We start from the raw sequence: 18558 nt of genomic DNA on the forward strand, positions 1-18558 counted from the left end.
GCATGATCAGTGTGCAAAACAAGCTTTTCATTGTATCTTGGTACATGTGACCATAATAAGCCAATTCCAATACCATTTCAGTACCAAAAACATAAAAGGATGAGGTTTTCCTGGCAGAGTTTAAGGAACCAGGTTAAAAAAAAACACCAACAGAAGAGGTCTGATCAACTGGCATCAAGTTATGTAGAATTTTGACACCTGACTGATTCATTAGTTGCTGACTGAGCTTGGGTCCAGAGTGAGAACAGAGGGTGTGATGGGAGCCAGGCTTCTAGAACTGTAAACTTGGCGTGGCATTGTATCTGTGGTCCAAACAATGTCTGGTGCAGTTTCCTCTTCGTCTCCTTATTCTGTATCACGAGTCTCCTAGCACAATGGCTCTTCTTACACTGTCAGGACATTTACAGGTCCTCCTGGGTATCAATATCTCTGAAGATCTATCCTGGACCCAACATATTGTTGCAATTAGAAAGAGGGTACACCATGCCTAGATTTTATTCAGAATTTGAGGAAATTTGGTATGTTACCAAAAACTCAGGCAAGTTTTACTGTAAAGAGCATTCTGACTGGTTGCATCACCATCTGGTATGGAGGGGCCACTGCAGAGGGATCAGAAAAAGCTGCAAAGGGTTGTAAACTCAGTCAGCTCCATCATGGGAACCAGCCTCCCCACCTTCCAGGACATCTTCAAAATGCAATGCCTCAAAAAGGCAGCATCCGTCATTGAGGAGCCTCACCAGCCAGGACATGCTTTCCTCTCATTGCTACCAACAGAATTAATGTATGAGAGCCTGAAGACACATGCTCAGTGTTTTAGGAATAGCTTCTTCTCCTCCTCCATCTGATTTCTGAGCAGACAATGAACCGATGAACACTACCTCACTATTTTTGCTCTTTTTGCACTATTTAAGGGAGAACTTTGAAAGGGAGAACACAACTACAGCTGTGAAGATCCCTGCTGCACCTGATGACCCTGTGATCTCTGTCTCAGAGGCCGACGTTAGACAGTCTTTAAAGAGAGCGAACCCTCGCAAGGCAGAAGGTCCCGATGGAGCACCTGGTAAGGCTCTGAAAACCTGTACCAACCAACTAGCGGGTGTATTCAAGGACATTTTCACCCTTTCACTGCTATGAGCAGAAGTTCCCATTTGCTTCAAAAAGGCAACAATTATACCAGTGCCAAAGAAGAATAATGTGGGTTGCCTTAATGACTATCGCCCGGTAGCACTCACATTGACAATGATGAAATGCTTTGAGAGGTTGGTTATGACTAGACTGAACTCCTGCCTTAGCAAAGACTTAGACCCATTGCAATTTGCTTATTGCCACAATAGGTCAATGGCAGATGCAATCTCAATGGCTCTCCACTGGGCTTTAGACTACCTATATCAGGATGCTGTTCATTGACTATAGCTCAGCATTTAATACCATCATTCCCGCAATCCTGATTGAGAAGTTGCAGAACCTGGGCCTCTGTACCTCCCTCTGCAGTTGGATCCTCGACTTCCTAACCGGAAGACCACAGTATGTATGGATTAGTGATAACATATCCTCCTCGCTGACAATCAATACTGGCATACCTCAGGGGTGTGTGCTTAGCCCACACTGCTCTACTCTCTGTACACACGACAGTGTGGCTAGGCATAGCTCAAATACCATCTGCAAATTTACTGACGATACAACCATTGTTGGTAGAATCTCAGGTGGCGACGAGAGGGCGTACAGGAGTGAGATATGCCAATTAGTGGAGTAGTGCCACAGCAACAACCTGGCATTCAACGTCAGTAAGACGGAAGAGTTGATTGTGGCCTTCAGGAAGGGTAAGATGAAGGAACATATATCAATCCTCATAGAGGGATCAGAAGTGGAGAGAGCGAGCAGCTTCAAGTTCCTGGGTGTCAAGATCTGAGGATCTAACCTGCTCCCAAAATATTCATGTAGTCATGTTTATTTAGCTACTTGTTTATTTATTATGTTTTTTTTTCTCTCTCTCTGCTAGATTATGTATTGCATTAAACTGCTGCTGCTAAGTTAACAAATTTCATGTCACATTCCGGTGATAATAAACCCGATTCTGATATATGCATATAGTTTATATATAAATTTCCTATTTATCATAGAGTGCATTTTATGTATTGCACTGAAATGCTTCCACAAAACAACAAATTTCACATATGTCAGAGATAATAAACCTGATTCTGACTTCTTACGTTAGGGGCAGTTAATAAAAAGTATGGGGCAGGAGCAGGTGGTCAGAGTGGTGTGTGTGTGTGTGAGTTGGTAGGTGGATGAGAAGGGGGCTTGTTTTGCTGTTAATAATTATCAGAATTTCTGCAAATGCTGGAAATCCAAAGCAACACACTCAAAATGCTGGAAGAACTCAGCAGGTCAGGCAGCGTCTATGTAAATAACTAAAGAGTCAACATTTCAGACCGAGACCCTTCTTCTGGACTGCAAAGAAAGGATGAAGGTGCCAGAATAATTGTTGTTCTTGTTTTGCTTCAGGGATGCTGTCACTGCTTGCATTGTTCTGCTGAACATAGTTGGCACCAGAATGTGTGGCGATACTGTGGGCTGCCCCCAACATGTCTTTTGGTTGTGTTTGTTAACAACACATTTCATGTATGTGATAAACAAACCTGAATTTGAATGTGGGAAGGTTTGTAGCCTGACAAGCTGAAAAGCAGGGTTCTATTTACACTGTTGTTAAATGCACGCAAGGGGGGCAGCAGAGGTACTTTTTAAAGACATGGAGAGTGTGGAATGCCCTGCCAGGGATATTTAAGATAGGCACATGGCTGATAGGAAAATGGACCATTATGTGGGGGGGGGAGAAGGTTAGATTGATCTTGGAGTAAGCTGAAAGGTTGGTACAATATCATGGGCCAAAGATCCTGTATTGTGCTACATTTACTATTGTAAAACATGTAAAGAGAGATTAAGAGTAACTTCTAATAGCATGGAAAATCTGATAGCTTCTCACGAAAATCCCAAAGTTATCAGTTAAACTGTATCCAGAATATTATCAGTGCCTTTTGTCTGAGTACAGATTGATTTTATTATTGCTACGTGTATTAAGATACAATGAAAAGCTTTTGTTTGCATGAATTCAGCTGTGCAGAAGTGGGAAGCAGAGGAGCAAGAATGAGTCAGGAGAGATGGTGTTAAAAGGGAGGATTTTTAGTCTTCTGAGGAATTGAGATCAGGTTTTGGGAGGGAAGTGGGACTTTTATAAGCCAGACAAGTTGTGTGTCATTAGGGATGGGGCTGAAGGGGATGCAGATATACCAAGTGAATGGACGAGACGTGGACTGTTGGAGAATAATATGGGAAAATGTAAGGTTCTTCACTTTGGAAGCAAGATTGAAACTGCAATTATGTATGGGAAGTGAGAACACAAAACTTTGTGGTGCAGAGAGATCTAGGGGCCTAATACATGAAGCAACGGGCTAATATGTAAGTTCAGCAAATCAGGAAGGCTAACAGAATAGTACCAAAAAGGAGGGCAATTTTGGTGCAACTTTGCAAGGTATTGTTTGTGACTGCTTTTGGGGTACTGAACAGCTTTGATACATGCATTGGAGGCAGTACGGAGCAGGCTTTCTAAATTGAGTTGAGAGATGAACTAGTTGAGGTATGTATATTGACAGTTGAGCAAGCTGGGTCTATACTCAATGATTAGAAAAGTGAGAGGCAATCCTATTGAAAAACAAAATTGTGGAGGGAGAGGTTGATGGGGTACTTCATGAGGGTGTTGCTTTCACTAACTGGGGATATCCAAATCTTAGCGCTTTACCTATTTTCAAGGGAGACCACGAGGAACCTCTCTGAAAGTCTGTGAACCTTTAGAATTCTCTAATATGAAAAAATAATTTTGCATCAGCATGCCTAAGATACCAAAACTCTTCCAATAATGGAGGCATCAATATACTTCATGCAGGGTTTGGCAGGAATTTAAATTACTAGGAGAGTCGAGGAGTATGGGGTGACAGCAGGAATGTGATGATGAGGTTAGGATTGGATCAATGATTAATTTACTAGATGACAGGACCTTGAAGACCCATACTCAGCAATTCACAAACAGCTTCTTCCTCTTTGCCATCAGAGTTCTGAGGGGTTCACAAACTCATGATAGATACGTGGATCAAAGGAGAATGGAGGGCTATGGTATGGGTACAGGCCAACGAGACTAGGTTTGGCATGGGCTAGATGTGCCGAAGACCTTGTTTCTGTATGGCAGTGTTCTATGACTCTATTCTTGCAACAAGTGAAAGATATTTGGCAGTTTGAAGTATTTAAAACCTATTCTACTATGGGGAAATTACTGAAATATGAAATCAATATTAAGGATATAAACTTAATGCAGGCAAATGGGATTAGTGTAAATTTATATACCAGAGGACTTCTAAGAACAGATCTTTAACCTCCAAGTTAACAGCAGTAGGCAACAGAGGATTAACAAACAGAACTATGAAATCCCTTTTTAGAAAATGCTTTATTGTACAATTCCAATAAGCAAAGATACTCAGCACAGCAAAGATTGATCCAATCAATATTTTTATATAAATGTAGTATATAGTCACTTTATTTGAAAAATTATGAATTTTTGCCGTGTACAAAATAGCAATGCTGTACTACAGTGTGCACATTGTGCTTAACAAATGCAAATTGGTACAGCTCTACACTGTCCTCACCCTGTCAACAGGCAACAGTGTTTCGTAAACAAGTTATTGCATATCCAACATATGGTTCAGATCCACATGTAAAAATACAAGTTAAAATGATCAAAAATACACAGTGTGAATGAAAATAGCAGCTTTCAGTGAAAGTCTTGCGCATAGTCCAGACAGGGTACATCGCACAAAGTTATTACTCACTCATGTGACATCAATTTGCATATACCCACCTGCAATTTACATTCTAATGCATCCAATGACCAGACTAAATGTGTAATATCACCAGTTAAAAGAAAACCTGCTCAAGTGTGTAAGGATTTTTTTTTAAATGCTTTGGTATTCACAACACAAAATCTGAAGAGAAGATGATTTTAAGCTCTAATACAAAATCCCACAATTATGAAGAAAACAGAGTAATACATTGATATAAAATCATTAAACCACTAGCAAATGTTTTGCAAAGAAAATAACCATATTTTTTGGGTGGGGCAGTTGCAGAAGTAGAGGGAAATATAAAATAAAATTGCATATAAAAAACCTTCCAGCAACAGAAAACGCTGGATAATGAAGACATTGTAAATACCTCCCCATTTCTTCCCAAAATGAACACCTTTCCTCTATATGCCATGTATCAGATCAAGTAGGTATCAGTATCTGAGATTTAAAAAAAATCAAACACACCATTGGACAATGTGCTATCAACTATAATCTGTAAATAAATAATCTTTAGTATGTTTTCCCTTCTAACTAATTGGAAGCAAGCAGTGAATATTACAGACAGACCTTACTAGCAACAGTTCTAGTCTTTTTGACCACTCCATACTTAGCACTAAGTTAGAAAAGCAGACATAGACAAAAAAAAGAGGGAAGGGGGTGGAAAAATAGTTTAATTTTCTCATAGCTTCATCATTAACCAAGCAGACTTTTGAACGCTGATTCACAAAGTTGGATGAACTATACTCAGTGGCTACTTTATTAGGTACGAATGTACACTTGTATGTTCATGAAAATATTTCATTAGCTAATCATGTGGCAGCAACTTAATGTATGAAAGCATGCAACCATGGTTAAGAGGTTCAGCTGTGGTTCAAACCAAACATCAGAATGAGGAAGAAGGTAATCTAAGTGACTTTGACTGTGGAATGATTGTCAGTGCCAGATGGGATGGTTTGAGTATCCCTTGGGATATCCATGCACATTCATTTACAGAGAATGGTGCGAAAAACAAAAAAAAAACATCCAGTGAGTTGCAGGTCTGTGTGGTGAAAATGAGAGAGGTTAAGAAGAGAATAGCTAGACTGGTTCAAGCTCACAAGAAAGTGACAGCAACTCAAATAACTATGCTTTACAACAGTGGTGTGCAGAGGAGCATCCCTAAAGGCACATCACATCAAACCTTGAAGTGGATGGGCTACAACAGCAGAAGTCCACACTGGGTTCTACTCTGCTCTGTAACTAATAAAGTGGCCACTAAGAATATAATTACTTAGGAATAGAAATATCAGAATTTACAATGTTTGTTCCCTTGTAGTTAAGGAAAAATAGAATGAATGAAATTTTAGGAGAGCTTAAGCATGTGAATCACCACAATGATGGATTAAGTGGCCTTGTCAACACTTTAGCAATTATTCTATACACCAATGCTCAATATTAAACTTCAATTTGGTCCCATATAAGGAAAACCAATATTGAAAAATTAGATTTAAAAGGTTATCAAACAACATATTTACAATCAGTGTTGTAAATATCTTAGATGAATCTTCTCCCTCACCAGTAACTATTTTGAACCAATTTGAGAAGGATGACAAACATCAAAATATGGTTAATATGGTTCAAAGTTTTGGACTGAGGATACACTCTGGCAACCAAAGTCATTCCGAAAATATTGTTCAAATGATTTCAGCATTCAAATCCATTTCTGGGCTGGTGATTTTATTGTTTAATGTGTACACTTTAAAAATACAGTAACAATATAGCTTAAATCACCCCTTCCATCCCAAATTGTGTGATAGTCAATCAGTTCAGGATTTGAAATGAAAATCAAAATAGAACAATTATGCAAATCTGAAATACAACCATAATAAATTAGATATACAAAAGACAGATCAGTCAGCACCTATGAAAATTGCACTATAGCCCCATAATCATTCACAAAACAAATGAAAGGGACATATGTAGTGTCAATATCAAGCCTCCTTAGGCTGATAACTCAGGTGCATTTTTTGTCATAAACCAAGTGAATTACACAAGCAAACTAGTTTCTACTCCTTAAATCAACACACTGATAAACAAGATTCCCATATTTACAACTGACATAGAAAGGTGGAAAGGAAGCAATGCTTGAATTACAAGAACAATTGCCATCAAATAAAAATTTTTTAAAAAGCCAAATACAAGCAAAATTAGGTCATTATTACTATGCTGTATCCTCATCCTAGGATACTATGTGCCACACACAAAATCAGCCACAAATGGAAAATGAATTAAATCATGAATGAAAGGGGTGCGATAAAGATTGTGACAAGGCAAAATGGTGAAATTGGCACCATGTGGAACAGTCCGATTCCATTGGAAACCAAACCCATCCCTTGCACTGTTTTACAGAATCCACTATACATATATTACTCTATTTGTGCAGTTACACTTTAATCAATTTTTATTCTGTTGTGCTTCGCCATGTGCATCAAAAGCTAAATGAGCAATAAGCTTCAAACAACTTTTAAAAAAACATAGTGGAAAAATATTCTATGCTAGTTACAGGTGAACACATGAATGGATTTTAAAATCCATGCTACTTCCTAATTTATGAAAGAACAGCCTCATCCCCAAACAGAAGATAAAACAACATGCCTATAAAACCACCTTAGGGGTTAATCACCACTTTCAACATTTCATTATGCAGAGAAATCAGGAAATGAGTCGGGAGATTGGAGACTGGAGATGGATAAGGATACAGGATTGCTGAGTGCAGATGTTGGGACTGCTGCCACACTAGGAACACCAAATAGGTGCTGACATTCCTTTTAAAGAAAGAATAAAATCATTTATTCTCCTATTGAAAAGGAACATCATTTAATATAATCAAGTGGTTGCAAAAACAAAATCATGTCAGTAGAAAAAAAAATAACAATGGAGAGAAATGAACAAGCATAGCCAAAAAAAAAAGTGCCATTCACATGATTGTATTGTCAGAAACAGCTTGAAAGTGGCCGTGAAATGAATCAGCATGTGGAATTGAAAATTCAGATAAATGACAAGTATTCCCCAAAGAGAAAAGCAAGGACAACCAAAACAATGCTTACTCAGACATATTGCTTCACAACCATTTGATTTCTTAAATAATTAGAGTGTTACACTCTTACAAGTGTGTCATTATAGAGGGCAGCAGGGACTCAAAACGTACTATTTGTATGATTAGAAAAATGTATCAATTAAAGAACCTCATATTATAATGATTGACAAGATTATAATTTGGCTTTCAGCTCTAGTTGTGCTTAGCCCTCCCTCCTTTTAAATAGGACTTCCATCTTTTAACAAATTCCTTAAAGATAGGTGCATCGTCGACTGTGCTCAGCAGTTGCAGCTGGTTGATGTGGGTGGTGTGATAGTCCCAGCGCGCCAAGTTTGGAGCTGTACCAAGCATAAAATGGCGGAGATCATAGATTGTACCTGAGCCAGTGTCGAACAATGGAAGCATGGCTTTCAACGATTCCATGCCTCGATCGTAGAGTTTCTTAGCTTCTTGTCCTAGTTTCTCACCTGCAGTTTCTTTCAGATCATACAGACCTAGTAGAGAGTATATGAAGCCATTCAGAACAAAAGAATTGGGAGAAGTTGGGTATTCTTCATACCAGTCGTATTTATTCATAAACACAGCTTTAACCCCGTGATTCTCTGATTTGAGAGTAAAGGGCATGACTGCCCGTAAGGCTGAATTGAGATACACCTGTTCCTTTGTAAGCAAATAGGCCCTTACCAGCGTAGACATGGCTTGACCTTGTGCCATGGCCGAATACCAGCCAGGCTCCAAAGACTTAAAACCCTCACCTAGTTTACGTGTCACCATAATTGGCCAGCCACCTTGCTCATCCTGATTTCTTACCAGCCAGTCACTGGCAGCAAAGAAGGCTGGCATGTGTGCTGTAGTTGCTATTGTGATGTTATCAATGAAGCCTTTTCCCTTGGCAACCAGCTTGATGACTTTCTTGGGCATTATTTTAGTCTGCTTTACAGCCTTGGTATTGGACAAGCCAACCCCTTTCTTCAGGTCAGTTACCAGATCTCTAGTAACAGTACTCCAGCTAGTCCGTGGACCTATGCCGTAGTAAATATCTCTGTCTTTGAAGGCTATAAGTTGTGTATTTGTGACATAGTGAATTGTAAATAGTTGGTTCTTTTCAGTTGTCTCCAGTACCACTGAAACACTCCCATTTGTTAAGAATTTAATGTCAAATGAAATAATGAAATCTTTTGTATTTCCAAGCGTCAGAGAAACTCCTTCTGAAGATTCTGAAAAGAAAACAAAATAAAGTTTTAAACTGAAATATTTGTATAATACTTCAATTTTACAAACTAGTAAGCAAAATTAGATTTGTAAAGCATATAATACCACCAGCTCAATTCAAGTGATCCTTAATCCACAGAACAAACGCAGTAGATGCAATAACTAGGCTACATTCTACATCACTTTAAATAGATGAAATACAGCACAATACGGAAATTGGAAATGTGTGGCAGGCTTAATTTTAATCCCCAATCTATGTTTACGAGACTTTCATTAGCTGTACAAATCTGCAGACGACTTACATTTAAATTTAATACCAAATATCTAAATATTTCATTGTGAACATTGAATCTTCAAGTACTCCACCAATTTTTAAATGACTTCCTACCTTACCAGTACTAATTCAGCTTTTATGATTTAGTCCTCTGGAAATAACATTTGATACAACAGGTTTTATCTCAACCTTCGCTGTACAAACAATTGATGGTGGCTATCAAGGGAATTGTCTTGACTTCATTTTTGTAAAAACATTCAACACTTACAATACTCTAATTAATGGATTTACATTTGTTGACTTTGCTGAGGCACCCCGTGTCAGGAAATCGCCATTAATATAATAATAATCCAGAATACATTTTACATGTCCTCTATCTCTAAAATGTCAAACTTTGGGACCCTTAGTTTTTCTGCAAAAATTTTAAGCTTTAGCACAGGCAATTACTTCAACATTTTTCCTAAGATGACATATTAATTCTAACAAATATTGTCCATTGAGGTCAAATACCTGGGGCAGAGAACTGATTTACATTGCTGGATCTTGCTTTGTCAAACACTGTAGAAACAGTACAACCTTTTGGCACCATCCAGTCATTTTGCTTTGTGCTTTTATCTCTTTTGTCTGTGGCTTCATAGACTTCTGTATGTGGAGGCTTCTCAGTGAGGTTTTTACTGTAGTGACTTAGCCCATATTGTGCTATCTGAATAGGATAGAAATATCCTTGTGGTCCCCACTGAGTGGACAAAGGAACACCTGGAAGAGAAGAATGAATGATTAGGTTTAATATTTGAACTATTTTAAACAATTAGCATTTGAAATAATGCAGCTTATTCTATATGCTTTTATAATAAAAATAAAATTATTTAATACAAAGTCAACATTAAGAGTCTAATAAAATGCAAAATAAGTGCAATTAGTTCCCATTATTGGTACAAATTAGATGCTAGGCAAATTAAACATGGTGGTTTTGTGACCAACTTAGGATTGTTTTTCTTTGAAAACATAAACAATAATGACCCCTGGTCCTTGATAATGAGCAGGATCTTTAATTTGACCTTTTCCTAAAGCTGAAAACTCTAGACTGCCCATTCAATCTTTCCATCACCATTGCAAAAAAAAAAGTTTTCACTCAAATTGTACTTCAGGAAAAAATTCTGTGATGTTAAACATTAGTAATGCTTTAAAATAAGTATGGGATATCAGATGCATATGGTGTTCTGTAACCATGCATTATATTGCATTGTAATGAAGAGTTTAATCAATATTTGACTAATATGATCACAAAGAATGTTATTACTACTACTTAAATGATTAAATGAAATGCCAATTTGCAATTTCCTTCAAGAATTAAGATTTCATATAGTTGCTGTACATTCAAAAATATTTTAAATTGCACATTTAGTTTACAAAACAGGAGGGGCAAAAGTTTAGTATACATTAAATAAAGATTGGATTTGTGTTTTCAAAACAAGATATCCCAAAACATTTAAGTCAATGACTGATATAAATGTCAATACAAAATATTCTGAATTGAGCACCATGGAATAGCCCAAACTCTTAACCATTATCTCAAATTGTTCCCATATGGAATAGTTGATCATATTGTTTGTACCTTTTCTCAATACCCAATCCTAAAGACTGGAAGGTTAAAAAAAAAGAATCACTGTTGCCAAATATTCTTAAAGTGTAAGTTACAAAAATATTTCCATTTCTGGGGTTTACAAAATCTTAATAATGTAGGTCTATGAAGCAGATTGATGAACTTCGCCTGTACATATAGAATTAGAATTGTGAAAGGGAAGGGAAAAGACTTGCACTCAGTGGCTACTTTATTAGGTACACCTGCTTGTTAATGCAAATATCTAGTTGGCCAATCATGTGGCAGCAACTTAATGCATAAAAGTATGCAGACATGGTCAAGAGATTCAGTTGTTGTTTAGACCAAACATCAGAATGGGGCAGAAATGTGATTTAAGTGACTTTGACTGTGACATGATCGTTGGTGCTAAATAGGGTAGCTTGAGTATCTCAGAAATGGTGTGGGGAGAAAAAAACATCAAGTGACAGTATTGTGGGCAAAAATGGTTTATTACTGAAAGGGGTCAGAGGAGAATGGCTAGACTGGTTCAAACTGACAGGAAGGCAAGAGTAACTCAAATAACCACAGTGGTGTGCAGAAGAGCATCTCTGAATGCACATGTTGAACCTTGAAGCTGATGGGTTACACCAGAAGACAAGGGGTTCCACTCTGTAAATAATAAAAACCATGACATACACTCAGTGGCCACTTTATTAGGTACTGAAGGTTTCTAATAAAGTGGCCAATGAGTCTGTCAACATCACACACAAAACAGAAAACTGCCTACTAAATCTTGATACTGGGTACAGGGTAGAATTTCTTGTTGGAATGAACAATGGGAGTGCAGTTGGTGATTTTTACATTTTGGAGATTATTTTTAATAGCATTTCATGATCACTATGATTAATTAATACTGACTATAAGCTACATGTATTAAGAAGAAAGAAGGCTTTGGCTGTAGGACAATATACAAAAGCAAAAATGTCACCAACAGGAAATAAAAAGAAATACATTGGACTGTATTGTGGCTATGGCTGTTGTAGGGATAACATTTCTTTTGATTCCCCTACTTAGCACCCTCAAAAAATATTTGGCTAAGCCATTGATCAGGCAGACAATACTACATAGATTAGACAATACTGTAGATCGTCCTCAAAACTTGCAGTTGAAATATAATATGACAGCAGTGATTGCTTAATATCTATCTTAGTAATTCATTATAAGAATTTTAAATTTGACAATATCATCAAAATTATGTTTGGGGTATTTTAATGAGAATGTTAATGAACTTCAATATCTATGAGGAACTAACCTGGTCCCAATATATTGATGCAGATATAAAGACAAGGCTGTGGCTATATTTCATTAGGAGCTTGAGAAGATTTGGTTTGTCACCTAAAACACTCAGAAACTACTACAGATGTACCATGGAGAGCATTCTGACAGGCTGCATCACTGGCTGGTATGGGGAGGGGGCTACTGCACAGGATCAAAAGCAGCTACAGAAAGTTGTAAAATCAGTCAGCGCCATCTAGTGTACTAGCCTCCGTAGTATCCAGGACATCTTCAAAGAGCAGTGCCTCAGAAAGGAGGTGTCCATTATTAAAGAACCAACACTCAGGACATGCCTGTTATTATTATAGTCAGGAAGAAGGTACAGAAGCTTAAAGGCACACACACAGTGACTCAGAAACAGCTTCTTCCTCTCTGCCATCAGATTTCTAAATGGGCACTGAACCCATGAACACAACCTCACTTTTTAAAAATTGTTATTTCTGTTTTGGTGCTATGTTTAACTTAATTATTTAATATGCATATATAATTATTGTAATTGATTGATTTATTTTTAAATGATCATATATTACATTGTACTGCCTCCTCTAAGTTAACAAATTTCATGACATATGCTGGTGATATTAAACCTGATACTGATTCTGAACTTCTACATGTGCTTTGTTATTGAAGATATCCCATTGTTTTATAATATCTTATTAGGTTAATTAGATAAAGTTTGTAACAGCACAAAGATTAAATCTTTGAATGCACAGCAACACATTTAAAAAGTCACAACTACAGATATAGGCTAATAATACATTTAAAAGTAATATTAAAAGTAGCTCTAATGATTAGGATACCTTTGCAAGCAAATTTCATGACAGCATCAGGATTGGCATCAACAGAATGGAATGCTGCATATCCATAGAGAGGTAGGTTGGAATGGACAAGATGGCAGAAAGATGATGACAGAGGGTTCACACCAATCAAATTTACAGCTTAATTCCAAACACATCATTTGGTTGGTGACCCAAACTAAACTGAGGTGCTTCTTTTGAAGTTGTCTCAAGTTGATTCATAATTTGAAAAGAAAAAAATGCTCTGGCAAAGAACTTCAAATTCTAAAACCTAATATTTCAAAACAATAGCTGTGGCATGGGCTGCTTTGTCGTTTTGTTTTCCCCAATTTGGCACTAAGCAATCTATTCCTTTGAGAATACAACAGCAACTGGTCCAGAATTACCCAATCTTGACACTTCTTCCTTTGAACACCATTTAAAAAAGGCAATTAACATAATGAGACAGATTAACTAAAATGAAAAGTGCAAGGTTCTTGTCTGAAAGTACCAATTACTTTCTGACAAATGCGATAATTTTTAATTAGTAGAATCTATAAAATGTGTTCTATATCAGCAACAGACAAAACATAATACAAAGCATTTCCATAGTAACTACTTGCACAAAATTTATATGGTGTTGGAAGCTTCTTTACAGGCTTCAGTTTAACAGCAAGAATGTATTGAAAGCAGCAATTATTTTTTTCCTGAACACTGCAAAACAGAGAAAACTAATTTAAAGCTATTTAATGATGGAAAACAGGTTAAATTTAATCATACTGTGAAGCCATTTTCAATATTTTGTTAAAAAAATTTTGTAAACAAATTCATTCAAGTTGCATGTGACAAGCCAAATATAGATAATTCAGTTAAATTGGATTTGGATGTCTCAAAACCTCTATCAGTTATTACCTACAATGTTTAACGGACCTATTAGAAGAATCAAAAGTGTCATAACCCTAATTACACACTAGAGAGATTGATGGATTCTGGATATACTGTAGGATATATTGCTACTTCACTGTAATACAAGCTGATGTGGATAGAATTTTTGCTGAAGTCACATCAATGCTCATTCAATAGTATTGTTTCCTTACCAGAAAGATATCTCCTTAAGATGGGAAGTACTCTCTTGGCCCACAAACTAGTATCACAGAATCACTAAGTATTCTAGACAGCGACTTGGCCTGTTGAATCAGTGCCAACTTTCCATAAGGAAATCAATTATAGTCCCATTCCCTAGCTCATTTACCATAACTCTGCATTTCTCCCCCCCCCCTTTCTTGTACCTACATAATTCATTTTTCAAAGCTGTGACTTGTGTTCATTTACTGAATACTCAGGCAATTGTATTCCATATTTTAACAACTTCCAGCATGAAAAATATTATCCTTGTGTCTCCTTTACCAATTTTGAATCTGAATCTCTTTTTTAATGATTTACTCTTTGCTTGGGTAGTTTAGTCCAATGCTCAGAAATATTTTGCTTAACACACTGAATGTGTTAACATAAATCAAGCTGTTATTACTAAGAGTTTAATATTAGTTGATAGTGGTTGCTTTTTTAATTTAAAAATCTCAGTGGGAGATTAGCACATGGCCATCCCCTGTATGGCACAACAGCACCTCTTTCACCTCAGATGGTTGAGGAAGTTTGGCATGGGCCCCCAAATCCTAAGAACTTTCTACAGGGGCACAATTGAGAACATCCTGACTGGCTGCATCACTGCCTGGTATGGGAACTGTACTTCTATTAATCACAGGACTCTGCAGAGAGTGGTGTGGACAGCCCAGCGCATCTGTAGTTGTGAACTTCCCATGATTCAGGACATTTACAAGGACGGGTGTGTAAAAAGGGCCCGTAGGATCATTGGGGACCCAAGTCACAACAGCACCACAGCACAAAAGCCAGGACCAACAGGTTCCAGAACAGCTTCTTCCACCAGGCCATCCAGCTGATTAAGTCATGCTGATTTGAGTGTACTCTATTTTAGATTGACTGTTCTATTTATTATAAATTACTATGATTGCAGATTGCACATTTAAACAGAGACATACGTAAAGATTCTTAGTCCTCATGTATGTGAAGGATATAAGAAATAAATTCAATTCAATAATTTCAGCTAACAAACACTGTTGGCATAGTGGAGTTGGTTACTGGAGTGGTGATAAGAGAAAGGGGTAGAAATGGTTAGTGAAAACAATTTGAAGTTAGTTTCTATCTGGGTTGTAGTCCTCTTAATACTAAAGTGGAAGTAGCTAAACCCGCTTTGTTTGTGGAAACAAGAGTCAAAATATTTTTTCTATTGAAGGCATTAATGGTGCAACACTGGCTTCCTATTCTTAATTGCCTTTCAGTTGGTGTTGGTGAAACACCTTCCTGAGCTGCAACCTTTCAGCTGGAGGTACTTTTTTTGGTTTCCAGAATTAAGGCTCTGTGACCATAAAAGAGCAAGATATACACTCAGTGGCCATTTTATTAGGTACCTGCTGTACTTAATAAAGTGGCTACTGAGTGAATGTTTGTTGTCTTCTGCTGCTGTCACCCATCCACTTCAAGGCTCATCGTGTTGTACAGAGTTGCTCTTCTGCACATCACTGTTGTAATGCATGGTTATCTGAATTACCTTCACCTTCCTGTCAGCTTGAACCAGTCTCCTCTGACCTCTCATTAACAAGGCATTTTTGACCACAGAACTGCCACTTTTTTTGATACAGCCCACAATGCTGTATTTATAAATACAGAGGGGAATAGACATGTCTGGCCCTTCAAGTCATACTGCTAGCAACCCCCAATTTAACCCTAGTCTAATCATTAGACAATTTACAATGACCTACTAACCAGTACGTCTTTGGACTGTGGAAGGAAACTGGAGTAAACCTACGCATTTCATAGGGAGGATGTACAAACTCCTTACAGAGACTCGGACTGAACTTCGAACTCCAATGTCCATAGCTAATAGTGTTGTGCAAAACGCTAGGCTACTGGGGCACCCTACTGCTGTTGCCACTCTGAAGTGACCGGAGTCGACACATGAAGAAATAGAGGAGATCAGTCTTGAGGGGATGATATAATTGAGTGCTGAGCTGTAGTAAATGAAGAGCATCCTGAAGTATACTTCAGGTGGAAATAGAACTTAAGAGATTCTGACCACAAAATTAAAAACAGACGCATCTAGATTATTTTTGTTACATTCAAATCCCCAGTTTCAATATTATTTATATATTATGGACTTCAATTGCTGAGATTGACAAGATATAAAATCCAGAGTACTTTAAAAATAACACATAATTCACAACAATAAGATATCAAGAACTCAGATCAAATCCCAAAACACCAATGTGTTAAGGAATGGGGAAAAATATACTTGATTTATTCGCTATAAAATCAGTGACCTTCATAATGTTTCAAAGTATTCACAAGGAATAACCTAGTTATAAAACCAGATCTGCTCCAATTCATCATGATCAACTGGGCTATATTAAGACTTGTGAATAACAATGCTGTCTTTAAAATGTGCTGGAACACAAAATATGTGGTGCTTACTAAAAAAAATAAATAAATCACAAAGATCAATGCAAGCAGGCTTTCTTTTGTTTTAAACAACACACACAAAATTCTGGTGGAACACAGCAGGCCAGGCAGCATCTACAAGGAGAAGCATTGTCGACATTTCGGGCCGAGACCCTTCGTCAGGACTAACTGAAAGGAGAGATACTAAGAGATTTGAAAGTAGTGGGGGGAGGGGGAAATGCAAAATGATAGAAGACTAGAGGGGGTGGGATGAAGCTAAGAGCTGGAAAGGTGATTGGCAAAAGTGATATAGAGCTGGAGAAGGGAAAGGATCATGGGACGGGAGGCCTCGGGAGAAAGAAAGGGCGAGGGGGCAGCACCAGAGGGAGATGGAGAACAGGCAGGGTGATGGGCAGAGAGAGGGAGAGAGGGAGAGAGAGAGAGAGAAAAACAACTAAATATGGGATGGGGTAAGAAGGGGAGGAGGGGCATTAACAGAAGCTAGAGAAGTCAATGTTCAAGTCATCAGGTTGGAGGCTACCCAGCCGGTATACAAGGTGTTGTTCCTCCAACCTGAGTTTGTTTCATTTTGACAGTAGAGGAGGCCATGGATAGACATATCAGAATGGGAATGGGACGTGGAATTAAAATGTGTGGCCACTGGGAGATCCTGCTTTCTCTGGCGGACTGAGTGTAGGTGTTCAGCGAAACGGTCTCCCAGTCTATGTTGCGTCTCACCAATATATAAAAGGCCAGACCAGGAGCACCGTACACAATATACCACACCAGTCGACTCACAGGTGAAGTGTCACCTCACCTGGAAGGACTGTCTGGGGCCCTGAATGGTGGTGAGGGAGGAAGTGTAAGGGTAGGTGTAGCACTTGTTCCGCTTACAAGGATAAGTGCCAGGAGGGAGATCGGTGGGAAGGGATGGGGGGGACGAGTGGACGAGGGAGTCACGTAGGGAGCAATCCCTGCGGAAAGCGAGGGGGGGGGGGGAGAGAGGGAAAGATGTGCTTGGTAGTGGGATCCTGTTGGAGGTGGCGGAAGTTACGGAGAATTATACGTTGGACCTGGAGGCTAGTGGGGTGGTAGGTGAGGACAAGGGGAACCCTAACCCGAGTGGGGTGGCAGGCGGATGGGGTGAGGGCAGATGTGCAGGAAATGGGAGAGATGCGTTTGAGAGCAGAGTTGATGGTGGAAGAAGGGAAGCCCCTTTATTTAAAAAAGGAAGGCATCTCCTTCGTCCTGGAATGAAAAGCCTCATCCTGAGAGCAGATGCGGCGGAGATGGAGGAATTGTGAGAAGGGGATAGCATTTTTGCAAGAGACAGGGTGGGAAGAGGAATAGTCCAGGTAGCTGTGAGAGTCTGTAGGCTTATAGTAGATATCAGTAGATAAGCTGTCTCCAGAGGTGGAGACAGAAAGATCAAGAAAGGGGAGGGAGGTGTCGGAAATGGACCAGGTAAATTTGAGTGCAGGGTGAAAGTTGGAGGCAAAGTTAATGAAGTCAATGAGCTCAGCATGCATGCAGGAGGAAGGAGGCAGCGCCAATGTAGTCGTCGCTGTAGCGAAGGAAAAGAGGGGGATGGATACCCGTATAGAGTTGGAACATGGACTGTTCCACAAAGCCAACAAAACGGCAGGCATAACTTCTTACCCCATTCCTCACATACTTAGTTGTTCTTTTTCTCTCTCTCTGCCCATCACCCTGCCTGTTCTCCATCTCCCTCTGGTGCTCCCCCCTCCCCTTTTCTTTCTCCCGAGGCCTCCCATCCCATGATCCTTTCCCTTCTCCAGCTCTATATCACTTTTGCCAATCACCTTTCCAGCTCTTAGCTTCATGCCACCCCCTCCGGTCTTCTATCATTTCACATTTTCCCCCTCCCCCCACTTCTT

At 38.7% G+C, this 18558-nt stretch overlaps 1 protein-coding gene across 5 annotated transcripts in view; it reads right to left on the reverse strand.

Annotated features, from left to right (window-relative positions):
* Positions 1 to 4476: 4476 nt before the first annotated feature.
* The window catches only part of glceb (glucuronic acid epimerase b), a 70826-nt gene continuing 56744 nt past the window's right edge, over positions 4477 to 18558 (reverse strand). For all 5 annotated transcript variants that reach the window (XM_073032610.1, XM_073032608.1, XM_073032605.1 and 2 more), the window contains 2 exons: positions 9965 to 10210; positions 4477 to 9185 (listed from right to left, as the gene is read on the reverse strand). In XM_073032610.1, the coding sequence (XP_072888711.1) occupies positions 8161 to 9185; positions 9965 to 10210 (1271 nt within the window). In that variant the 3' untranslated portion in view covers positions 4477 to 8160. The remainder of the gene's footprint in view (positions 9186 to 9964; positions 10211 to 18558) is intronic.

This window comes from Hemitrygon akajei, chromosome 30 (genome assembly GCF_048418815.1).
Source record: "Hemitrygon akajei chromosome 30, sHemAka1.3, whole genome shotgun sequence".
Classification (NCBI taxonomy): Eukaryota; Metazoa; Chordata; class Chondrichthyes; order Myliobatiformes; family Dasyatidae; genus Hemitrygon; species Hemitrygon akajei.